The sequence below is a fragment of the Suillus fuscotomentosus genome, assembly GCF_016647785.1.
Source record: "Suillus fuscotomentosus strain FC203 chromosome Unknown F5891scaffold_2, whole genome shotgun sequence".
NCBI lineage: Eukaryota > Fungi > Basidiomycota > Agaricomycetes > Boletales > Suillaceae > Suillus > Suillus fuscotomentosus.
In genome coordinates, this window is record NW_024539514.1 from 434,906 (window position 1) to 458,434 (window position 23,529).

Genomic DNA, 23,529 nt, shown 5'->3' on the forward strand with positions numbered 1-23,529 from the left:
GCTGAACTTGTTCACACTGACGTTTGGGGACCCGTCAACACTGCAACCCCGTCCGGCGAAACATACTTTGTTGCCTTCACTGATGATTTTTCGCGTTATTCCACTATCTACCTCATTAAGCACAAGAGTGAGGTACACTCGCACCTTCTGCGATATATCGCCTGGATTGAAAACCAGTCAGGGCAACGAGTTAAACGCCTCCGCAGTGACAACGGTGGCGAATACGTCTCTCACGCTACTATTGAATTCCTGCGTAGTAAAGGAATTGAGCACGAACTTACGATGCCTCATACAGCCGAACAGAATGGTGTTGCCGAACGTGGACACCAGACCATTGCCACCCGAGCATTAAGTGCCCATCACCAGAGTGGTTTTCCTCGTTCGTTCTGGGGCCACGCCATCCTCAACTCAGTATACATCAAGAACTTCCTCCCGTCGTCAGCTACTGACAACAGAACGCCGTTTGAACTCTTCTATGGTGAACTACCAAATGTCTCGCACCTACGTCCGTTTGGCTGCCTCGCATATGCTCACATCCCAGACGACAATCGCCACAAGTACGACTTTGTTTCGAGACGGTGCTTCCTACTGGGGCACGTCAAAGATGCGGGATATCTTCTATGGGATCCAGCGACACGACAGACGGTGCGCTCTCGAAATGTCCTTTTTGATGAAAAATTCTTCTACGGCACACCCAACTCAGTTCTCTCGCCCCTCGTTGAATTACACAACCAGCGCATTGCAATGCAGCAGCCCACCCTCGCATTGCCACATGATTTGCCGATATCAGAAGACGGCTTCAGAACCACACGACCTGGAGAAGATGATTCCGGTATTACACTACCAGGACCCAGTACCATTTCAGTGGGAGTACTTCCGACTTCTGCTCCTCTCATCCCCGAACCTCCACAGCCATTCCCGCAGTCGAACGACAATGTTCTCCCTGTCCCTGCTGAAGTTCCGGTAGAAACGGTACCATCTCCTGAGCCACGACGTTCGACACGTCAACGCATTGACGCGCGACCAGCAGTCCCGAAAACTGTTGCCATCCCAACAAAACATGTCCCAGTACAGCGGCGTTGGACTTATGTACCGGTCACTGTTGAGGAGGAGGTTGTTGAAGAAGAAAATCTTAGTATTAGTGCTACCCCCGATGTCACCATTGAGCACTCCGCGAAGCATGTATCCTTGGCGGACAGCAACAAGATTGATGGACGGAAGCTTCCCCCCAAAACGATAGCTGCCGCTCGCTTGTCAATGGATTCGGGTCATTGGGAAAGCGCAATGAATGAAGAGTTAGCTTCGTTGGGAGAAAAAGGAGTGGGTGTCTTAACACCACTCCCATCAGGGAGAAAAGCAGTCGGCTCACGGTGGGTGTACTCGCACAAGTATGACGAAAATGGCCAGATTGCCCGCCACAAGGCCCGCCTTGTTGCGCAGGGTTTCACACAGATCGAAGGACTAGATTACACCGACACCTTTGCTCCTGTTGCAAAATACGACACCGTACGTGCACTACTCTCCATGGTCGCTAAGTTTGATCTTGAACTTGATCAAATGGACGTGAAGACCGCCTTTCTCAATGGCGAGCTTGACGAAGAAATCTACATGCGTCAACCTCCAGGCTTCGAAGACCCTGAGCATCCAGATTGGGTCTGGAAACTCCTCAAGGCCATCTACGGACTCAAGCAAGCCGGTCGTCAATGGAACAAGACACTCGATGATTTCCTGCGAAAAGAAGGTTTTAATTTTGTTCGTAGCGAAGCAGACTATAGTCTGTATGTTTTACGAAAAGATGACAAGACCATCTGGCTCCTTGTTTACGTCGATGACATGTTGCTCGCATCGAACTGTCGGGATTTCCTTAACGGTTTCAAATCGGAGATGAGCAAACGTTTTGAAATGAAGGACCTTGGTGAAGCGCGTCATTTCTTAGGAATGCACATTACACGAGATCGCTCTAAGAAGCACCTTACCGTCAACCAATCCTCCTTTCTCGAACAGATTCTCAGTGAAACTCGGATGTCAGATTGTCGACCAGTATCTACCCCCATGGTTCCAGGGATCTCCTTGACGAAGTCATCTGCACCCCTCACTCAAGCCGAAATCCAACAATTTGCGCACATGCCATACGCGCGTGTCGTTGGGGAACTCAACTTCGCCATGCGCGTTAGTCGTCCCGATATTGCATATGCAGTATCGGCGCTGTCAAAATATCTGAGTAACCCTGGCATAGACCACTACCGCCAGCTTCACCATCTCCTTCGTTACCTTCGTGGATCCACACATCATTCCCTAACGTTTGGTTTGTCCAACCAAGGACTCATCGGTTATTCGGATTCTGACTTCGCGTCTGATAAAGACGACAGTCGCTCAATTGGGGGCTATGTCTACTTTCTTTTCGGTTCCCCCATCAGTTGGCGTTCCCAAAAGCAATCCGTCGTTGCGACTTCGTCTACTGAAGCTGAATACATCTCACTCTCTAACGCGGCCCGCGAACAGATCCATCTCAGCCAGCTGCTATGCGATTTTGGTCTTGACCTCTCGCTGATCACCCCCACCACGTTATATGGTGATAACAATGGAAGTCGCGCACTAACGAAAAACCCTCAATTCCACGACCGGGCCAAGCACATTCGCGTCCGCTATCACTTCGTTCGAGATCTGGTCAGCGACGGCACCATCATCATTCCCTATGTACCCACACATGATATGATTGCCGACATCTTCACGAAATCCCTACCACGAAAACTTTTCCGCAACCATCGACACTCGCTTGCTCTTCGTTCATCGTCAAACGAAGACCCAGTTGAATGAGCACGCCCGCGTCTCTAGCGTTTTGCGTTCGAGTGGGAGTATCAAGATATGACCCTTACACGTACTTAGCCTTTTCATTTTACATACACGAACACTCCTCCTACCATGCGTCATACACGTTTCCTATTGACTCTCCGTCCCAATCAAACGTATTAATTCCTCCTCTCGTCGAACAATCTCCCTCAGTCTTTTTGAACCAAGACTGAGGTGAGCTATCTTATTGACATCCCTACTCTACTCTTACTAACTACTACTCTACTAGTTCTGTTCTCGCCCTTAGGTATGGTCCATAGTTACCCTTGAGTCTTTTTGAACCAAGACTGAGTTCTGTTCTCGCCCTTAGTTTCTCTAGTCCGAGTCTCTTCACCTTTGATATAAAGTCAGTAAGAGAAATTTCTTTTGGTTTTTGGCATACCCAAGAGTGCACCAATCTCTGACACCAATGTTCTGTTCAGGTCATCCGAGGTTCTCTGTTGCAATTCAACTGCAATTCTAAGGGGTTTGTCATGGGGTCAGTCAACTTACTCTGATGGATGAATAATTTTCATATGCGACTTTGTAAAAACGCTTCCCCCTTGACTCGCGGATGAAAAGATTGATAAGAAACTTGTGAAAAGATTTCTTTGGTGGCAACAGTTTGTTTCTGATCTTTATCGTCCTGCGGAGATTGATAAGCAATACTGTTTGGTCGAATGAAAAGCCTACTCTTCGGATAGAGTCTTGCTAGCCCTGTAAGCTTTGTCGAAGGAAGCTTTTTGACTTTCTGAAAGACGTTCGTCTTTCGACAAGCTGGAAAGCTCCTCCAAGGTTTCCAGCGATAATTGTAGATAATGCTCGCCTTTTTCATAGTTTGTCTTCGGCTCGGGGGTCGTTGGGGGATCCATTGGTGGGCACTAAAAATGATGGGAGCTATAATGTCACGGTGTCGCGCTGACTGCCTTAGTTATATACAAGGGGCTGATGTGAGCGGTGAAAGCGTGGAGAACAAGTCAATTTATCCACAAAAAGGTCATGCGAACATGGCAACTGGCGGTGCCAGTGAGCGAAAGTGACTGTTGGCGCTTGAGCTTGAGATCTGAGAGCTTACTTGAGAGAAATCATGTAATTGATTTATATAAATATCGATGAGATAGAACTTGAATATTTTCGTCATTCGGGTAAGTACAAAAGTTTCCTATCGGGGGACTTTGCAGATATTGTGCTAGATATGAATTGTTGTGTGTTGCCGCTTTGACATGTAAAGGTAAGTTGGGTTCTAAATTGAAGTCCGCGAGATGCCGGGGTCCGAATTGCCTAGTTGCTTGTCTATATTTGTTCTTCTGTCCTCGCTGAGTTGATCAGACAGCAGGATGGACTCAACCTCTGCTGCTCATCCGCATCTTTCTGAGTTTGAGATTTGGTGGAGGGACCATTACGACTTCTTCAAAGACAAGGGCTATAAGCTACGGAGTCGCTACAGTCCGGATTGGGTGCCCTCTTGGACGAATACCAAGAAAGATGACATAGAATGTGAGGATGGAATCATGCCACGAGTAAGTACTTCTATAACGCAATGTCGATTGACTACAATGCATCCTTTAGCACCATTCTTTGCTAGATGCACGGCGAACTCAAGACGGCGCTCGCGTATCACTTAAACTTATAGAGGTGTCGCGACACCCTTACGAAATAGAAATTGGTCGCTATTTCTGTAGCGCTCCTCTTAGTGAAGATCCAGCCAACCATTGCGTGCCAATATACGCCGTTTTGGAGGTGCCCGACGACAATTCTCTTGCGATAATTGTCATGCCGTTACTTCGAAGAATCACGGATCCCTATTTTGACACGGTCGGGGAAGTGGTAGACTGTATACACCAACTTTTGGAGGTAAGGTCTTGACTTACTGACTTATTGTGACTCATCTTTTTTTCTTTCCTTCGAAGGGGCTGCGCTTCATGCACAGATATCACGTCGCTCACCGGTACGTAACCTAGTAGTTGCTCGAGCGACTTGGTCTCATGACCTGGACAAAGGGACTGCATGCAGCTAAACATACTGATGGATGGCAGCATGTACACAGACGCATGGCATCCAAGCGAACAATATATGTCCGAGGACTTCAAACGCCCGGCTAGGCATCGCACACGCACGCAGTGTCCGCCACGATATTATTACATTGACTTTGGCATTTCCCGCAAATATGATGCATCCAATACCAATCCACTAGAAATCCCCATATATGGCGGAGATAAAGGGGTGCCAGAGTTTGCGGAAGCCTACACCAAACCTTGGAACCCTTTCCCAACTGATGTTTGGTATCTTGGGCATGCTATTCAAGAAACATTTCTCGATGTAAAGTGTAGCAGTGGCTTGTCATTTTTCATACTCTGATTTGGACGAAACAGCGCTACTTAGGTGTGGAATTCTTGCGCAGTTTGGCAACGGATATGATGCACTCGGATCCAACGCAACGTCCGAACATGGACGAAGTTTTTTCTCGATTCCAGGTTCTGCGTCAGGGTCTCAGTAAATGGAAATTACGCTCGCGTGTGGCTCATGATGACGAGAGGTCTCTTTTTGATTTCCTGGTCCACTGGGCCCGTCGCATCCAGTACATAGTACGCAGAATTCCCCCAACGCATACCTCGCCGTCATAGAGTGGACTCCTTTGTAACTAGTCTCCTACAATGCACGAGTTTTCCGTCCCTGAGTCTTCGCATTCATAGAGTGTGAGGTGTCATGGTGCCTCTACGCTACACACTTGACTGCACATCGTCAGATGCCATTCAAATCGGTGAACCGGTGAGTTCTTGCTGGTAATTATGCTGATTGCCATGCATTGCTTTATATTCTGATGCTAACAGAGTCCTTTCCTATATATGAAGATATATGACAACATCTTCTCACCGGTTCTCTAATCTTACTGACCGTCAGGGTGCTGACTGACGTTCCCGTCAATATCGCATTTACAACGATGTCAGCCGAGAAAAGTCAGGACGGCCACAACAAGGTTCCTCAACGATTGTCTCACTTACACGAGTCTTGACTGGCTTGACTATGGGAGGCCCATCAGCGCTCGGCTCTGACAATCACATATTTGAACTTTCGTTATCACGATTCGAGAGTACTGAAAGCATTCGTAAGACATTCGACTCAAGCCTGCGCCGCGTGCTATAGTGGATGCGCACATCCCGTGCCTATATAGGCGGATGATCGTAATGGTCTTTCGTTCGTCTATTTCGTCCCTACAGGCCTTTTACCTTCCAAATATTTGCTGCGCACATGTTCAGGCTACATCTTCCGCAATTGTATCAAAGCTTCCCTACGCCCAAATTGAGAGACCCGTCAGAACTGGCCCGAAAACACGACGACACCGATCCATTCCAGTCGAGAAAAGTCACGACAGCCACAAGAGATTCTATGGCTCCATCAACATCAGGTCATTATTCTCGAATAGCAGGCCACTGCTGCAAAACACTCCCGACCGTGGAATGATGTATGCACTCTTTGACCTTTCATTGATTTCCCATCTCTCATCGCATCCCATGGGGCAGGAGGGCCCCCCGCATAGCGGCCCAAGTGATAGGTCGGCATTCTGAATCAGCCTCAAGAACCCAGACGTGAGTTTCCGATCGTGATTTCACGCGGCCAGGTGAACATCATCGCTCTTCCTAAATATACGGATTTGCCGCATGCGTGTTGAACCTTTGTTCATATCTTCCTACAGTTGGACGATGGGTTCAGCAGGCTTGCAGCTTTTATATACAAATAAGCGAATCGTAAATAGTATGTATGTAACTTGATGTCGATTGCACCTTCTGCCGCTGGTCATGCATAGTGGGGCGCACATTTCGGTTGTCCTTAGTAGTAGTAGCACCTATGTTAGTCTGTCTCAGTGAAACACCTCGCAAGTTAATCACATCCACGAAATTCAAAGACGCATCTATATATATGCATCTGCAGACATCACAAAAACAAAAGCGCACTCATACCAGAGTACGAATGTGACTACCACCCAAATAACAGATCCCCAACCTGTCCAAACACGCCCTTCGCAGGACTCTGTTGCGCATTAACAACTGGTACAGGCATGGCGTGCGCAGATTTCTGGGGTGCCGGCGCAGGAGCTTTACGGAATGCAGCCACAGACGGCGCAAGCTTGATCGGCGTCCCAACAGTAGCAGCGCTATCCACCACCATCGCATTCCCGTCCGTATGCGCTTGTACTTGTGAAGTCTGAATTTGTGCCCGTGGTGGGGAAGTAGATGCCGAGAAATCAGGTCCGCGGGGGTCCTGAGTAGAGTCCTTCATGCATCGTAAGAGTCAGCACGCCGCTCGACATCGAAAAAAAATAATCTTACAGCCCATTTAACGCCCACCATCCAAGTTCCCCCCAAGACCTCCCCATTTCTCCTGACTGCACGCATAGCTTCTCCAGGGTCACGGAATCCGATTCTGAACGCGTTCACAATCTCGGTATTAGGCTCTGGTTCGGTGCTTGCGCCAAGCGAGCGGAAATATTCAACGGTGAGGGAATATCTGTCTGGTGGATAGCCAAAAACAATTATGTAGGTCGGTTGGTTTGGAGTGCTTGATTGCGTATGGGTTTTAGACTGGGAGATGTTCAACGTAGAGGAAGAGTTTGAGAGGGAGAAGGGCTGTGAATACGAGAACAATCAATTGAAGGGAATCAGAAGTGAGGACGGGACGTACGCGCGAAGGGGGGAGAACTGCCCGTTGAGACTCGCCGAAAGAAGATCCCTCACGGAATATATCATTGACTGAACTGGTCGGTGGCGCGTCCATGTCCGTGAACGCTTGTCTTTGCCTTGCGACAAATCGACTTTAACATAATAGAATAAGAATAAAACGTAAACGTACGTGCTCGAACTCTCAAACATCGACTCGGCACCAAAATGCGAGGCTCCACGCGACAGACCCTTGTTTATTTTTGCCTTGGTCTGCACGACGGGAATTTCGTCTGTATTTTGTGCGCTGGGGGACATGACCTATGCACCTGATGCATCAGTCCTGTTTCTGAACACTGTGAACGGCGACCTACATTATGTTGCGCTACGGACTGCATGAATCATATTGAGAAGTTAAGGTGGTAGGAGGTAGGACAAGCGTACCATCATGTAGCCTGGCTGGTAATGCGTCCTGGACTGCCCGAAGGTGTCAGTAAGAGACGTACCGAGGGGACCTGTGCCACTTGTGCTTCCCCAAGGATTATGACTCGTGCTTTGAGCATGCTGATGTTGGTGAGCATGGGGGCTTGTGCTCGTTGACATGGTCACTATTCCAAATTCTCTTAACAAACAGTTACAACACGAATTAGGATGCTAGCAGGAGAGCAAGGGTAAACAATTTGAGCACAAGTTCGGGTCCGGCTCTTGCAATGCTAGTTTTCCCACGCGGCTCCACATATCTATGAGCACTACCACCACCCGCTTCGCCCACTCTTTTCGTGCAGGAACATTCAGACCTGCTAATCGCTCGGTTCCATCATACAATTATACGCTCTTTTTTCGCATCAATGCATCTGGTCCGTCGAAGTCCAGGTTCTCTCGCTCCGGGTCATCCGCCTTTGCCCGATCCTTCCATGCATCGCACGCGGTGCGTGACTTCCATTTCGACACCCACCACTTCGTGCAGCGGCTCGAGCGCGAAGGTCTCAACCGTGCGCAAGCAGAAGGCATAATGGGTGCCATGGCAGAGGTCATCGACGAGAGCATTCGAAACATGACAAGCAACATGGTTACGAAAGCTCAACAGGAGAAGGTGAGCGCACCACTGCCTTTCGCGGTACTGCGAGACTCAACAAATGGGGCAATTCGACCGCGCATTTCTCATTCGTCGTATTATACGCTTTCCATTCCAGCATCAATACACCCAACAAGTCGATTTCGCACAGCTGAAATCCGAGCTGCAGCTTATTGAGAAGAACGACCTCGCTTCTTTGAAGTCTGATAATGACCGCTTGGTTGCGGATATGGAGAAGCTGAAGCAGCGACTGCGTGAGGAGATCACGCGTACGCAGGCTGGCGTTCGACTGGATCTTAATTTGGAGAAGGGACGGATGCGGGATGAGAGCAGCGGGCAGGAGCTCAAGATCAAGGAGGTGGATGCGAGAATCGAACAGGAGATTGCGAACTTGAGGACGACGATTCAGCAATCGAAGGTGTGTTTCTTAATTTTTTTCGACGAAGCTTGGATTACTGAACCCTTGGGTGTTTAGGCAACGACGCTGCAGTATCTTGTTGGATTCGGTATGTGCAGATTTAAATGCTTAGCTTTAGGCTGGGACGCTGATGTTTTGCGTTCAGTGACCGGTTGTTCTGCGCTTCTAATGGCATACCTGAGATTCAGAGTATAGAGCTTTGCATCATGCATCGATGTCGTTCGGTACATTTGAACTCGGAGGGCCCTTCGATCGTATCATATGATCTAATTTATTATCGCTCTTACATAATTGTACAACTGTGAGTAGATACTACGTCATATATAGATTCACATTAAAACAGGCGCTTGGCAAAGACATATAGTTGTTGAACCTAAGCCTAATGGAACGTCCGCGATTTCGAAAGCTTGTGCCCAAGCCACTTATGAGTCTGACTAACACGACCCATAAGCATATGATTTCAACTAGCAGTGTTTAGCATTGCTCATTGACTGCTTGTCGCGCCTCTACTCCCAACACATCCAGCACTTTGTTCCTGGATCGCAATGCTCTCCTCTCCACTGTTTGCCCTTCGACTTCGTCCTGTGCAATCAAAAAATCGACGTAAGCCCGTTCCGCCGGACGAAGCATGTAGTCAAACGAGTCGTCAGAGGAGAGTGCCAGACTTTCTTCCTCGAATGATACCTCGAAATGAATTGGAGATGCAACCGGTGAAACACGTCGATCAAGGGCCGGACTCGCCAACGGGTTTTCGACGTCCCGAACAAGGTCCATCGGGGAACCGCCAAATAGATCGTCTTGCTCCTCTTCATTTCGCTCTAGAAACTCGGCTCCAAGAGGCGCCTCTGTATTTTCATTCTCATCTAGCTCCGCAAGCGAATGGGCACAAAGTTCGTCGCTAACGCCAGTCGGTAGTTCTTCCATACCTTCCTTGCCAGGTAATTCATTGGACCGTAAGAGGCCCAAGACAATGCGTGGCGGATATCCCCCAGCGGCCATGCGCCCCTTGTTCTGCTTCTCTACCATTTTCATACCTGAAGCGAGTATACGGCCAAGCCTGTCCTTGAGTGGCCCAATGATGGTGGCGGTGCTTGCATTGCGGCTGAATGAACGCTTTGTACCTATAACCGCACCTTCCTCGTTATCACCTTGGAAATTCTCTTGATCTTGTGATAGGCACAAAGAAAGTCTCTTATCCTGTCCCACGTGGTTACGCGTGAGTGTGACGCCGAGGACCTTGCCAGCTTTATGATCTGATCTACCGAAGGCCTTTCGTTCGGCGGGGGTGAGTATGTTGTTAGGGGACAGGACCTGAGCATTTGTGATGCTCATCGAAGTAGGGCTATTGCAGCACGTCATGGCTGTGGTGGTGGACATCTTTTCCATGATAATGCAGAGTATGATTGGGGTCAAGGAAGAGCGGACGATTTGTGGTGGCCTCGACGTACGCTATGAGGTGCATCTTTATATCCGAGTATGGTAGAAGGCTTAGACCATCGTCCACAGTGTCAGAGTGGATCGGTGTGGAAGGTCAGCTGTGGACTCGGGTGCATCTTTTGTTCATTGTACTCTACTAGTGGCGTGTTATCACGAGCCGACTTCAAGTTCGACTGTCGCTGTTTGGAAGGCGAGAAGTGCGAAGGCGTCATGAGGTTGGGCTGTGTCCGAAGGTTAGCTCGGGCTGGACGCTGAAGGATTGAGCCGCTAGGTGGGCGGGCAAACGAACAGCGATTTTAGTGTGACACATTAATGTGCAAATGATGTTGAATAATAGACGCCGTCGCACTAACAAAAGCGGTAGGAGAGGGGAACGAACGAACGCAACTAAGTAGATGCTATGTATGTTAATGAGAATAAGCAAACAAATAGTAGCAACTTAGCGCTAGCCGTGGCGAAAGCAAGGTACCGTAATGTAAAGACTCAAGAATTAGTAAGTATTACCTCTCAACTGGCATATCCTCCAAGTAGCTCTCCTACTTATAGTTCTTCGATAAACGAACATTGCGGGAATACATAAAACTATGAACATCGCCCGAAAGTACTTAATTAAGTTGGAAGCTTTGACTGCGGCATGCGCCATCTCGCCGAGATGCATTGCGGCTTGATGTCTAAATATAGTAGCTAGTAGCAGCTTTGCTTTTTGTTTGAGGAAGAGCAATCGAGTATGTAACCGGGAGGATGCATGCAGAAAGTACAAAGCAGATGCCTTCTGCAGATTGTGCATGGTGGTACTGGTTACCTATGTAAGTAGTACTACTACTTGACATTTGTCACAGGTACCATCACACCGGTCTTCAACTCAAGCATGATATGCGGGTCAAATATGCCTTTTATGAGGCGAACTGCCATCAAACATGTCTTGAGCTCGACCATAATCCCTCGCCATGCTCTCCACTCATATTCTCGCTTCAGGGATATCGTGCATTGTTGCCTTGGTTGTCGTTTCGCGTCTGACTCGCAGACGTGTCTACCCTTTACCTTTACCGCCTGGCCCTCCTCCGTTACCATTTTTCGGTAATGCGCTGCAATTGGATACTAAACGACCTTGGCTCACATACTCCGCATGGAGATTCGGGAAAGACATATGGTTGGTGGCAGACCAATGGCCTCATTGCCAAGCTCTCAGATTTAATTTCATCTTTGATCATAGGAAAAATCATTCACTCCGACATATTTGGGATCGACTTGATTATCATAAACTCTGAAACGATCGCGCGGGAGTTGTTGGACAGACGTTCTGGGAATTACTCTACTCGCCCTGTCATTCGCACCAACGAATTGTATATATTGCCGGTTTTCATTCATTTTGTTCTTTATCAACTGACAATGCAGAATTGGAGGGTCTTTCAATACTGCATTCCTTCCGTATGGAGAAACCTTACGACAACATCGCAAGATCTTCCATCAAGTCCTCAGGGCCGAAGTCTCGATCTCATACCGCGAGTTGTACTCTCGCCACGCAAATGAACTCGTCATCAATCTCTTAGGTGGCACTAGCGACCTACTACAGCATCACACTGAAGCGTATGTACCTAGTCCAGTGGTGTTATTGTGATGTATGGTCCAGTTGACGATCAATCCTTGTGACAGATACGCGGCGTCCCTAATCATGGCTGTGACATATGATACCATGCTCATGGACATGAAGACCCATTTCTTTCCCGTGCGCGCGAACTTTTTGATATTGGCCAGCGCATTGTTTCTCCCGAGAAGGCTACCATGTTTACAGCATTTCCTTTCCGTGAGTGCCTTTATCGACGACATAAATTTGAACATTCAAAACGAGGTTGCAGTCGAAAAGTTACCGTTCTGGTGCTTCGGTGGAGCATTTGCCCTGATGGGACGCTGTAGAGAATTAGTTCAACAGCTTTTGAACGAGCCCTTCAATGAAGTGAAGGCACAGATGGTGCGTTTGCGCAGAGCTGTGGATGTAAATTTTGCCTGATCTGATTGCGTCAAGGCAAATGGTATTGCCTCACACTCATTGGTCGCTGACTTTCTCTGTCAAGCTCACGACGAGGCTGATGAAGACACCATGAAGGCTGTTGCGTTGACGGGGTACATGGGTAAGAGTTTTTTGAGAGGACCACATCCATTCATTGACGGGAATCCGGCATCTTAGTTGGCATGGACACTGTGAGTCGCTACTCAAGCAGTCCTGATTCTTACTTTGATGTCCAGCAGAGTGCAGCCGCATTGCAGACATTTCTGCTGGCCATGGTGCTCTGTCCTGATGTCCAAGCTCGGGCTCGTACAGAAATCGACCAAGTTGTAAAACATGATAAAATGCCGTGCCTTGATGATAGGGCGTCAATGCCCTACCTTGATGCCATCCTCCGCGAGGTCCTGAGATGGTATCCTATCGCCCCCCCCTAGGTCAGTCCGCAGTAATATAACTCTGTTTCAATAGTCGACCCCTTGCACAGGAGTTCCACATGCGTCACCAAATGATGATGTTTACGACGGGTACTTCATACCCAAAGGTTCGAAGTCGTATATGTCGAGGTTGTCGTTGACTCATCTGTAGTGCAATCAGGTGCGATGGTAATGGTTAATCAGTGGTATGTCATGGTGAGGTGCATGTAACGGCGGCTTGAGCTGAGCGTGGCTCAGGGCACTCTCTCGGGATGAAGATGTATTTACCGATGCATCGCGCTTCGATCCTAATCGCCATCTGACAGTCGACGGGAAGCTGAAAGACCCTTTCGTCAACCATTTTGCCTTTGGTCATGGGAGGTAAATATTCCGCACTTGCTATCATTTTCGATCATTCACCGACCCTTATTGCAAGGTGTATTTGTCCTGGTAGGATTATTCGTGGTTGATCTGGTAATGCTGAGGATGATAAATTTCCTTGGCAGGTCGCTGGTTCGCAGAGAATAGTCTGTGGACCGCAACTGCTGCCATACTCGCCGTCTTGCGCATCGATCATGCCAAAGACTCAAACGGAAACAAGATTGAGGTGAAGCCGGAGTTCACCACCGGCTTGGCGATGTAAGTGGCCTAGTATGTACTCGAGAACCTGCAGCTAACTCTATCGAAGTCACCCTGAACCATTTCAGTGTTCGTTTGAGATTGTGAACGGAGCGCGAGAAAGACACGTCCGAGCGATGACGAATTCGAATTAGACTTCGTTTGTACTTGAGGGTGTGTGTCATGTAATAGCACCACGGCGCAGAGTGCACTGGATGGCACGGTCTTGCGACTTCTGTCTCTGGTCAACGAGATAATTGCTTTCGAATTCGTTGAGTTTTCAAAACCGTTTCCAAAATCTTGTAACACGGCGCAACTAGGCTGAACACCGTTGATTGGTTCACAGGTCCCTCCCCGGGCGACATTGGCCTACCTGAATATCGGTCGACCCATGCACTCGTTTGAGATTAGGTAATGCAGTTGTAAATGCTATAGAACGTCGTACTATTAGATGTACACGGCAAACCCACCATTTTGTAAATCTGGTGTCAAAAATAGAAATTATATATCCAATATCTCACACGCATCATCCATAGGGTTTTCGCGCGACATACCACGTAAATCATAAATATATATGCGATTATGTTCAAAAATATTTGATTGCCCGGTCTCTGTGCGACTTCTGTAGGATATAAATTAATTATTTAGGTGATATCTGTCCTAAGATAAGATGTTCGTATCTATGGAAATTTTCAGTTTAATGGTCGCCCGCAGATGTAAATGAGGTGTATTGATTGAGACATACAGATTATGTTTTCACCTGCATATCTGAGGCAGCATGTCCAAGTAGGTATGAATGACGAATGTCATGATACATCCGCTATACATGGCGGATATCTCTCTCGGTGATCGGCCAGTAATGCACCACGGTGGTACTCAGACTCGTATACAAAACACGACGAGACACCATGCATTCAACGAAAGTAGACAATTTATATAATGATTAATTGATTATAATTAAATGAGGACTACGAATGAATGAGCGCGCAAACTTTACCATAACAACTTTTTCTGAATTGTTTCCTGCCATACAGGCTGTGAACCTTTCACAAGAGATAGAGCCTTGCGGCGACCAGGGAACTCCTGCAGGTCGAGCTGGAGAAACTCGACCATTGCCCTATTCATTAGTCAGTAAGGTGAATAAACGGTGTACAGAGATATCACGTACTTGCGGTACGCATCTTCATACCCAGCAGTCTGACCTCCTGATTGCTCACGTGCACTTTTGCGAAGCTGCTCCAGCATTGCATCAACATAGTTCCAAAATTTTTGTTTGTTCCATTTTTTGAAGCCACCGTCGAGTCCAAAGCCAGATGTCGCACAATCAGGAGTACCAAAAGACTCGTCAGGGATTTCATTCGCATCCGCATCTGTAAAGGGACCTTCGATTGCAGTTGGATCAGCCTGGCGGTCCTCTTCGTCAACCAGATTGTTGGTGACTGCCGCTGCGGTGGAGCTCGCATCATGGCTGGTAGGATCGTTGAGGCTTTCATAGGCACCAGAGCGTTCTTCTTGATCCGCAGATCCCTGGCCTGGGTGATACTCCGAAAATTCATCCGCCAACTGAACCATATCAACATTGAGCGTTTTCTCAATATGCTCTACAAGATCTTGATGGAGCGAGGGGATGAGGTAGGGGGAGAAGGCTTCCTTGAGGGTGAGCTTTTCATGATCACAAACACTGATCAGGAAGATGCGAAGACAACGGCACTGTCTCAAATTCAGTAAAAACAATCTGGATGCCTGAAGAAACCCACCAAAAATGCAAATCTAGTCCAATGCGAGGAGTCAACCTCCATGCCACTATGTATAAGCGGTTTGAGGGCATCCATGATACTCAATCTCTTGCTGACTGACATGGTAAGCTGCGGATAGAATGATCGCTGTGAACACTTTCTATCTTCATTCATTGAGAAAATACGTACTGTGCTTTTGATTTGGCCACGGATGGTTGACAAAAGCCGTGTGACCAATCTGCTGAGTTGTGAGCGCAACTCAGCGTCTTCAAAGAGTCCCTCAGCGATCTTGAAAAGATCATTGTGCGCTTGGATAAACTCCTGCGGTATGAACAATGAGCATTTAAGGCAATAAGAAGTAAATCCGAACTACCATCACATGTTGATGCGTATCAGTGATATAAGCAGTCAGGTTTGGAGATAGCATACATGCGGTAAGGCGGCTCTTCAGTGCACTCTGCAAATAGTCAGTTATGGAATAGATGAGAACAATCAATCAGTCGCACCTCGAAATCCTTAGAAGTCAGTAGTTTCTCGAGTTCTTGTAAAGTATTTATTTCGATCCCTTCTTCTCGTTCAAGCTGACCAGCCCTTAATTCTAGAAGCATGACGAACAAATCACCATTCTTGGTGAAATTAAGATGAAACTTAATCAAAATAATAAAGGAAGGTAGAATAGATCGTACCTCGATAAATGCCAGCAACTTCTTCAAAGGTATTCCACGTTCAGTAGCAAGCTGTTGTGCATATGTTTTGAGTCGCTTGGTGCGTCTTGGAGTGAGACAGGCTGCATTTGTGCTGGAATCCCTCCGACGCCGAACGCCTGCGCTAATAGGCGCATTGAGATCAGACGATCCACTTGGAGAACCTGGGCGTGAAGGACCGGTCAGAACAATTGAGGCATCTGGAAGAGGATTCAAAGACTGTGATTGAGAGCCTGAGCTGGTAGGCTGCCTGCGAACAACAGGAGCAGAGTGGGTCGAGAGTCCCGCGTCAGACCCAAGCAGTGAGCGAGCACGATGTCTACCATCCCGGGGTGGGGCCAAGCCCTGCACTCGTGGTCCAGGACCGATGCTATTTGCTCTCTGGGAGCCCCCAGATGTTGAGCGAAGTGGAAAGCGATTGAGCATCATCTTGGGAGGTCCTTCCTTGAGTTCTCAGTGAACACCCGGTGAACACGTTCAAGTTGCGCTTCAACATTTCCAACAAAACTTCCCACGCACATGAGCTAAGTTCAGCCACAATTCAAGTACTCAGAGTCGAGCGATGATCTGGATTATGCTATTAAAAATGTGCATTCCTACTACTGATAAAAGCGTGACGCACAGATTGGTGCCTGGCGGATGATTAGCTGCGGGACATTAATCGCTGTCAGGACCTGAGGAGTCTGCTTGGTCTGTTTTCTGTCAATAAATGCTTGCAAACCACTACAATTCGACAGTGAGCAGAAAGCTCAATATCTATTGGATCTGCCGTGAGCTTCTTCAGGGATACCTGGAGGATTCCGCGGGTCGGGGCTGACCCATCCACTCGGGGTTTGTTAGACATGTTGACTTCGAAGGTAGAGATAGATCAGTTAGACCGCTGTGTCATTGTAGTAAGAGTGAAGCTTACCTTCGTATTGAAAGTATATCATGTCCTCGTCGGCAGCTTGGGTGAGCTTCTTCGGGGATACCTGGAGGATTCCGCGGGTCGGGGCTGACCCATCCACTCGGGGTTTGTTAGACATGTTGACTTCGAAGGTAGAGATAGATCAGTTAAACCGCTGTGTCATTGTAGTAAGAGTGAAGCTTACCTTCGTATTGAAAGTATATCATGTCCTCGTCGGCAGCTTGGGTGAGCTTCGGGGATACCTGGAGGATTCCGCGGGTCGGGGCTGACCCATCCACTCGGGGTTTGTTAGACATGTTGACTTCGAACTTAACCAAAGGTGTGCAATGTGCGACTGACCATGTCATCAAATCAAAAATGATATTAAAAATCACTAGGGGTGAAAATATTGACGAGAAGTGTCATAAGGTTGGGGGAAATGATAAGGATGTAACTGATGTGAGTTAGCTTCGAAGGCTGTAGAATACAGGGGATTATGCGTGGGTACTTGAATGGGTGGAGCAGGGTGGGTTAGAGATGAAAACTGACTATGGCCGGAAGATATTGAAAAGGAAGGCACCTGAGATGCCCAATGAGACATTTCTGGGGGTGGCGCAAACCCTGGCGGCGGGAGACGCCATTGGTGTACTGAGGATTGAGGGAATGATGAACTTGAATGACCAGGTGCTTGAGGGGGATTGGGGAGATGTGCAGTGTATTGCTGAGCGGCAGGTTGATGAAAATGAGGATGCGGTTGAAGGGGGCGGTGCAGAATATCTGGGGCATTTGACATGGATGCCTCGACAGGCTGCTGCTGCTTCGTCGAATTCGTAGACTTCACTTGCTTCCTGGATGTGGTCTTGGGCTGTTTCTTAGCTGCGCAATCAAACGCAGGACGGACACCATCGTCATCTTGGGGCACGCTCACTGCCTCACCTCCGAGCTTTTTCGCCAGCCTCTTTCCCTGCATTTGTCTCACAGCAGCTCTTCGGACAGCTCCAGGATCTGAAACGCGCAATGGTGTCTCGGAGAGGGATTCCGGGAGAAGAGAACAGAGATGCTGGTAGTTATGGATGGAGAACATGTTAAGGAGATACTGTGGCGATATTTGGTGTTTCACGACACTTGCTGTTCGGTCAGTTTGGGTCCGCTCTTGCCACAGATGCTTGGTAGTTAACTCTGTGCATTTTGCATCGAGACAATTGTGCTGAACATTGGCGATACATATGATATCCTAAAATGCGACTTGAATTGAATGCAACAAAAATAAGACGTAGTAAGGCTCACCGTTCCTGACACAATGAGTTCCTCGTCAGTGAGGAGGAGACATGGCAGATGGAGCAAAGGGTGGCGTGCAGGCATGAAGGAAAATGTCTGAAGAGCAACAAATGCGACAGAGTGCCCAGGCGCTGTTGCAATTAATATCTCACGGATGCGTCCAATACGAGTCTGTTTGATAGTAAGTAAACTAGAAGTGACATAGTGGGGAAAGACGCACCTTCTCAAGCGCGTCTCGAAATATGACATGCCCACCCAATTGCAAAGTTTCATGCTCACTAGTCACTACCGAAGTTCCCTGGTAGTACTCGGAAGAAGGAGGACTTTTGAGACCGTTCTTCTTGAATATGTCTGCGCAGCGCGTCGCTTGCCACAGAACGGCTTCGTGCTTAGACTGGTCAGTCACTATAATTCTCCCTGTGCCTATCATAGCACTGTCAGTCTGTGAATGAATTGCAGGATTTGCCATACCTGGATCAGCTAGTTTTTGGTCAGGAATTCCAAGCAGACGAGCTTGTTCAGGATGGTGTTCAAGGTAGGTGAGAACCTGTGGGCCACCATGAACCCATCGTTCTGTATGGGTGTCATACCAATAACCGCCAGTAGCGATGTGCTTGGCAGTGTCATTGCGAACAAATGTCATGCACGTGTCGCGACTTGGAGCTCGTCGATTGTTGTAAATGCATGTAAGACGGAATACATGATTAAACGACTCATAACGCTCAGTCGAAAAAATAATAGCAGGTCCAAAACGTCGAATGTAAGCTGGGAGGTGAACTAAAAAATGGAATTTCGGTTTGCTGATCAAGATACTGGGTGCGCACTGCGCAGTCACATTGAGAAAATCGCTTATCGTTCGAGCTAGCTTTGCCAAGTAGTGTTCGGTGTTGTCGATTTTCGTATGCCAAATGAGAACGACTAACTCTCCAATTAAGGTCCATCCATCAAGAACACTTTTCGGAACGAGATCGTAGACGACAAACGGCATAACTTGCGCGAGACTCTTGAAGTGCTTTCCGATTAAGCCTCCTTTATAGTGGCAAATGTAGTCGGCATTCAGGGACGGCGCATTCAGGCCATCTCTATCCAGTGAGTCGAGACGTGTCTGAAAACGAGTGAGTAGTTTAGCTTTCTCGAGCACAAACGCAGTCTGTCCCCAAAAGTATTTCACAACGCCGAGTAGAACCGTGTGAAGGATCTCAGTAGGAGTATCCATGTGAACATTTATATCTATGTACCAGTGTGAATTCAACAACCCGCATCAAAATCTGAGAACGCTCACTATTCATCCCTAGAAGGGGATTGATTGCGTCCCGGTGTGTCCTACCTTGCAATATATCCAAAAGCTCTTCCTCCAGCTTTGCATGAACTTCAGATTCCGGTAATGCTGGCTGTCCTACATCTCGTTTTCGTAGCTTCTTGCCCATTTCAACAAGCGTATTGATGATGGAAGATGAAGTAGAGTCCCGGATTCCAGTGGTTGATACGGCGGCCACAACCTTCCCTGTGGCTCCTGAACATAATGCGGTCTCGAACTGCTTGAGGACCTGTGATGTCGTTTCTTCGGGTGTTCGGGGTGTTCCTTCCTGTCTCACTCTTAAGATCAATCTATAGTGTTCATATTGAATAACACACCGTAAAAAGACTAACATATCCAGCCTCAGACTCTTTGTATTCCTTTGTCCCGCCAACATGACAAGTCCTGCAAAAGTAATTACAATTCAGCCCTGCGTGGCTGCATTCCTCGGCCTGCATTGGATTGTCCCCCGCAAGAAATAAACCTTCAGGAACGAGCATGACCTCCTCGTCAAATTTGCAGTCCCACGCAAAGATTCCTGAGTCTGCGGCTGCGCTAATCAATGCTTGAGTTGACTAAATGTGGGCAGCATAGAAGCATAGAACGCACCTGATAGACTCCTTCATCGCATGCATCAATTCCATCGGCGCAGCGTGTGGTGATGATGTTACGAATCGAACACAAAACTCTTTCTCCAGCATCTCACGTGGTAGGTTAGCATTCGACATGTAAATCGCGTGATGTTTATTCCACTGCTTTGAAACATTTCCGGAAACGTCGTCCATGAATATAATGAGAGGGACTGAATAGACCATCCGGCCCTTTGACTTTTCGCGTAGAGGATGTGGTGTGAGCTTCAGGTATTTTTCAGATGACACTAGGATTATGCTAAGTAGAGTCGCCTGTAGCTCAAACATGTACTTACTGGTAACCCCGCATGCAAGCTTGTCCACGAGATCCTCAAAGGAATGTCTGAAGTTTGAAACCGGAACGATCTCTTGTTCATCACTGACGATGAAACCGGCCTATTCAACCTGTCAGTATCTGTCATGATATCTACGAGACAGAGTTAGTACATACGTCTGTGTATTGTACCGCACGGCCCATAGCATATGTTTTGTTCTCCTGGCACGAATCCTGTGAGTCCCTGCCATTCACTGGTGCATATGAGGCAGTGAAGAAGCGTTCTGGGACAAAAAAGCCTCCTGAGCATTCCTGCAGAAGTTCGTTGACGAAATATATTTTGCCGTCCACACGAGCCGCCGGAGGTGACGGCAGTTCTAGCAGCATCTTCTGTCCATTGAAAACCTGCGACATTCCATCTCCTCCATCCTCTGGATAATCTTGCATGGAAAAGCGGGTGAGTGGATTCGCGTAGTCCTAAATGACATGGTTAGCATAGGATAGTCTGAGCGCTTGTAGTTTACCTTTGCAATTGCATGCCAAATATCGTTGATGTAAAAAACGTTGCCGGACGCTGAAGTTACTTTCCGCATTGGATTGCCGACAAGTTCACAGATGTGCTCGTTTGACTCCTTGACAGCCTTGAGAGACGGGACATCATGGGCACCCAGCTCCTTGGCCCAGCTGAGTACGGCTTTCTTCTGCACATCCGAAAATGGTAGTCATGCAGAGCTAAACAATAACGCAGTCAAGAAGTGCTTTGGAAGCACAATGAGCATCCTCGAATCCTGTCAGAATATACACTTACCGCCTTCGACAACCAAGGATAGTAGGCGTCGCCCGGATTAACTTTCATATTTGCCTTTGTCTTCGTACTAGAATCCACAGGAATTTCGTCTATGATTGCGTCAATAGCATGAATGAACACAGTAATGCTAAAAACTTACCCAGTAGTTCAATGCCAAAATAATCGTCATCTTGCATTCCAATCTCGTCTTCGAGAGCAGCTATGGGCGTTGCGATGATCTTATCGCCCTCGAGTAGCGAAGCTTCAAGTTCGTTGAAAAGCTCTCGCCCACCACCGATCTCATATACATGGTGGTCTAATGCAATGTCCCACAGCGTAGACAGCGGCATTTCTTCTTCGACAGGTGCAGAGATAGATGTTGTCGGTTTGTTGTAAGCGTCGTCGTGACAGTCAGCAACCATGTCAGAGGCGTCCGAGTCAATATCGGATTCACAGTCGGTCATCTGTGTGGGTCGTCGAGATTCTGGAGGGAAGGGGTTTTTGGACACCGATATTCTCCCAGAACGCTTCATTAATAGGTGTCGGATATGCACGGCAGTGTTGCAGTGACTTTGGATATGTCTGCGCATCATCGTCCGCAATTTACCCTTGAGCTGAGGGCAGACTGTGCAGACGACAGAAGTCCGCGCTGGATTACAGTATTGTAAAACTATAAATACAAGAATTTTTAATAACTCAATGACTCTTAAAAGTACTCACCTGTCCCATCAACAAGTTGTGATTCACCCATATTGATATTGACAGCGCTGGCTGCTGGTCGAGACTCGCCAAAATGATAAGTCCAATTGATCACGTGTCTGCTTCGAGTCACAGTTGTGACGGTCACCAAATGTTCAACATTCACTCAACGCTCAACGACCAATCAACCTGCAAATTGTCGATAATATGGATCAGTGCCATTTTCCAACCACCTGTACTAATACTGCACCATCCTACACAGTTCAAACTTCAACGTTCTACCCACCGATCCGCACGCGGAATACAGAAGATGTGTCGTTGCAACCTTTGTGCATCGGAATATGTTTTTCAGGTGATCTTCCGAGACACCTTATTCGCGGTGTCGTTGTACTTCTCCTTCCTTCCCCTTCGAAATAATTCCTGATAAACCTTTTTAGCCAATCCAAATATCAGTTTCAATCGCAGAGGAGTATAGACCATATATGACTCCTGTCGTGGAAGCTCTCACTTTGGACGGATATCCCTATTCCGAATGTTCCTCGACTTTTGATGATGTAAGTGGGCAACTTTCTCATGTCGGGATCAATCTAAAAATTCTAGGCCCTTGATTCGAGCGAAAAGGGACACGAACTATCTTACAACAATGTCGATGTCGATATACCCATACCGTTCCTCCCGTTGCCGTCGAAATTCAATCCCGTGGATTCCTTTCATTGGTTGCAGCTGTCAGAGAAGATTCAGCATTGGCTGGTCACCATACCGGCAGCGTCGCAGCATTGGACATGGGGCCGTGATGCGTTCTGGCTGGCCTTTGTAGGTGCTTGCCCAGATTTTCCACGCGGCCAGTGGCCAATGTGGGACCCAAGGATTCCCCTCGAGGGACAGTTCATTGAACATTGGCTTGATGCTGACAATTTGGGTGGAGATCAAATTGGGGAAAACTTACTAGATCACATATGGACCGAGTTCTGTGCTCACGCGATGCTTTTTCACCCCGACCCTTTGGTATCAGTTGGTTCGGAATAAATATTTCATCGTGTTTAACTTGTCGCGTTATATAGTGTAGATTTACTGGCGCTGTGGTTCAACTTGACAATATTGTTATTTGATACTTTGGTTAATGTGACTTGTTGTTTTGACTTGCCCAGCTGAATCCTGGCACGTGTACTTTGAGTCTTTGACCGTTGCGAATATTTTATGAGTGTTTTCATGCGCAGTTATTATGAATATATCGTGAATACGTCGTAAATTCGTGAGGCTTACATCCAATAGACGTGCAGCTCGAGATATCATCCTTACAAGTGGGATTACATCCGACTGATGACCCAAAACTGACGTGTTGATGATCTCCAAATGAGCTAATCATGATATTAGTACGATTTCTTAGTAACATTTTTCTCGCGACACTGAAATGACACTTAGAAAGTGATGCGAGATGATATATTTTGATTTTGTACGAAATTGGCTCAGAATACCCAAGCTTTATGTCTGACGTACACCCGAGTTATCCTTTTTGCACTATATTCGGATTACAAATTACAGGGTTTGCCGTGTAAGATGCCTGCACCAGAGAAGGCACTCGTGTGAAGAGTTTAGGGCAAGCGGGGTCCTCCAGCTCAATGCTCGGAGGACCCGCAATCAATTTTTAGTACTAGGAGTGACAGCTCGTTGGAAAACGGAAGGTACGTATAGTAACTAGGACGAAATAGTAATGTACAAGCCACCAAACAATCGGTGACTGAGCTCCCCACCGAATGACTGGTGACTGAAGGCCAAAACGACTGGTGAC

The 23,529-nt window shown here is 47.6% G+C and overlaps 9 protein-coding genes across 9 annotated transcripts; 4 read left to right on the forward strand and 5 right to left on the reverse strand.

Moving 5' to 3' along the window:
• Positions 1-3,125: 3,125 nt before the first annotated feature.
• F5891DRAFT_1168907 (uncharacterized protein) lies at positions 3,126-3,890 on the reverse strand (the record flags this gene model as incomplete). The annotated part of the gene is made up of 4 exons (XM_041365474.1): positions 3,523-3,890; positions 3,343-3,475; positions 3,233-3,287; positions 3,126-3,184 (listed from the first exon to the last, which is right to left on the reverse strand). Coding segments are annotated over exons 1-4 (426 nt in total), but the record flags the coding sequence as incomplete, so codon positions are not given.
• A 259-nt stretch (positions 3,891-4,149) lies between these two features.
• On the forward strand, positions 4,150-5,817 carry F5891DRAFT_996267 (uncharacterized protein). The gene is made up of 6 exons (XM_041378359.1): positions 4,150-4,349; positions 4,399-4,683; positions 4,740-4,777; positions 4,830-5,148; positions 5,202-5,598; positions 5,682-5,817. The coding sequence occupies exons 1-5, from the start codon at positions 4,167-4,169 to the stop codon at positions 5,451-5,453; spliced, it is 1,077 nt and encodes a 358-aa protein (XP_041233200.1). The 5' UTR covers positions 4,150-4,166; the 3' UTR covers positions 5,454-5,598; positions 5,682-5,817.
• A 908-nt stretch (positions 5,818-6,725) lies between these two features.
• Positions 6,726-8,150, reverse strand: F5891DRAFT_996269 (uncharacterized protein). Its single transcript, XM_041378360.1, has 6 exons — positions 7,929-8,150; positions 7,859-7,876; positions 7,678-7,805; positions 7,510-7,624; positions 7,158-7,454; positions 6,726-7,101 (listed from the first exon to the last, which is right to left on the reverse strand). The coding sequence occupies exons 1-6, from the start codon at positions 8,085-8,087 to the stop codon at positions 6,805-6,807; spliced, it is 1,014 nt and encodes a 337-aa protein (XP_041233201.1). The 5' UTR covers positions 8,088-8,150; the 3' UTR covers positions 6,726-6,804.
• A 243-nt stretch (positions 8,151-8,393) lies between these two features.
• On the forward strand, positions 8,394-9,332 carry F5891DRAFT_996283 (uncharacterized protein). The gene is made up of 3 exons (XM_041378361.1): positions 8,394-8,977; positions 9,035-9,065; positions 9,123-9,332. The coding sequence occupies exons 1-3, from the start codon at positions 8,621-8,623 to the stop codon at positions 9,170-9,172; spliced, it is 438 nt and encodes a 145-aa protein (XP_041233202.1). The 5' UTR covers positions 8,394-8,620; the 3' UTR covers positions 9,173-9,332.
• Positions 9,333-9,451: 119 nt separating this feature from the next.
• Positions 9,452-10,363, reverse strand: F5891DRAFT_1180655 (uncharacterized protein; the record flags this gene model as incomplete). Its single annotated transcript, XM_041365964.1, has 1 exon — positions 9,452-10,363. One exon carries the CDS (start codon positions 10,361-10,363, stop codon positions 9,452-9,454), a length of 912 nt encoding a protein of 303 aa, XP_041233203.1.
• Positions 10,364-11,361: 998 nt separating this feature from the next.
• On the forward strand, positions 11,362-13,605 carry F5891DRAFT_1180656 (cytochrome P450; the record flags this gene model as incomplete). Its single annotated transcript, XM_041365965.1, has 14 exons — positions 11,362-11,491; positions 11,547-11,757; positions 11,810-12,001; positions 12,068-12,140; positions 12,170-12,218; positions 12,271-12,383; positions 12,438-12,543; positions 12,600-12,820; positions 12,888-12,960; positions 13,014-13,038; positions 13,091-13,213; positions 13,269-13,282; positions 13,339-13,471; positions 13,521-13,605. The coding sequence occupies 14 exons, from the start codon at positions 11,362-11,364 to the stop codon at positions 13,603-13,605; spliced, it is 1,548 nt and encodes a 515-aa protein (XP_041233204.1).
• An 838-nt stretch (positions 13,606-14,443) lies between these two features.
• On the reverse strand, positions 14,444-15,163 carry F5891DRAFT_939451 (uncharacterized protein; the record flags this gene model as incomplete). The annotated part of the gene is made up of 2 exons (XM_041374224.1): positions 14,444-14,567; positions 14,619-15,163. Coding segments are annotated over 2 exons (669 nt in total), but the record flags the coding sequence as incomplete, so codon positions are not given.
• Positions 15,164-17,734: 2,571 nt separating this feature from the next.
• On the reverse strand, positions 17,735-20,976 carry F5891DRAFT_935028 (uncharacterized protein; the record flags this gene model as incomplete). The annotated part of the gene is made up of 9 exons (XM_041374035.1): positions 17,735-18,010; positions 18,064-18,225; positions 18,275-19,284; positions 19,337-19,640; positions 19,690-19,906; positions 19,961-20,228; positions 20,277-20,376; positions 20,432-20,731; positions 20,779-20,976. Coding segments are annotated over 9 exons (2,835 nt in total), but the record flags the coding sequence as incomplete, so codon positions are not given.
• Positions 20,977-21,947: 971 nt separating this feature from the next.
• On the forward strand, positions 21,948-22,766 carry F5891DRAFT_939523 (uncharacterized protein; the record flags this gene model as incomplete). Its single annotated transcript, XM_041374233.1, has 3 exons — positions 21,948-22,127; positions 22,178-22,315; positions 22,341-22,766. 3 exons carry the CDS (start codon positions 21,948-21,950, stop codon positions 22,764-22,766), a joined length of 744 nt encoding a protein of 247 aa, XP_041233207.1.
• Positions 22,767-23,529: the final 763 nt, after the last annotated feature.

Coding starts and splice junctions, on each gene's coding strand:
- F5891DRAFT_996267 (XM_041378359.1), top strand. CDS start 4,167: ATGGACTCAACCTCTGCTGCTCATCCGCATCTTTCTGAGTTTGAGATT. Junction 4,350..4,398: donor AGGATGGAATCATGCCACGA/GTAAGTACTTCT, acceptor TGCATCCTTTAG/CACCATTCTTTGCTAGATGC. Junction 5,149..5,201: donor TTCAAGAAACATTTCTCGAT/GTAAAGTGTAGC, acceptor TGGACGAAACAG/CGCTACTTAGGTGTGGAATT.
- F5891DRAFT_996269 (XM_041378360.1), bottom strand. CDS start 8,087: ATGTCAACGAGCACAAGCCCCCATGCTCACCAACATCAGCATGCTCAA. Junction 7,625..7,677: donor ATGTTTGAGAGTTCGAGCAC/GTACGTTTACGT, acceptor ATTTGTCGCAAG/GCAAAGACAAGCGTTCACGG. Junction 7,455..7,509: donor CAGTTCTCCCCCCTTCGCGC/GTACGTCCCGTC, acceptor TCGTATTCACAG/CCCTTCTCCCTCTCAAACTC.
- F5891DRAFT_996283 (XM_041378361.1), top strand. CDS start 8,621: ATGGGGCAATTCGACCGCGCATTTCTCATTCGTCGTATTATACGCTTT. Junction 8,978..9,034: donor CGACGATTCAGCAATCGAAG/GTGTGTTTCTTA, acceptor TTGGGTGTTTAG/GCAACGACGCTGCAGTATCT. Junction 9,066..9,122: donor GCAGTATCTTGTTGGATTCG/GTATGTGCAGAT, acceptor TTTTGCGTTCAG/TGACCGGTTGTTCTGCGCTT.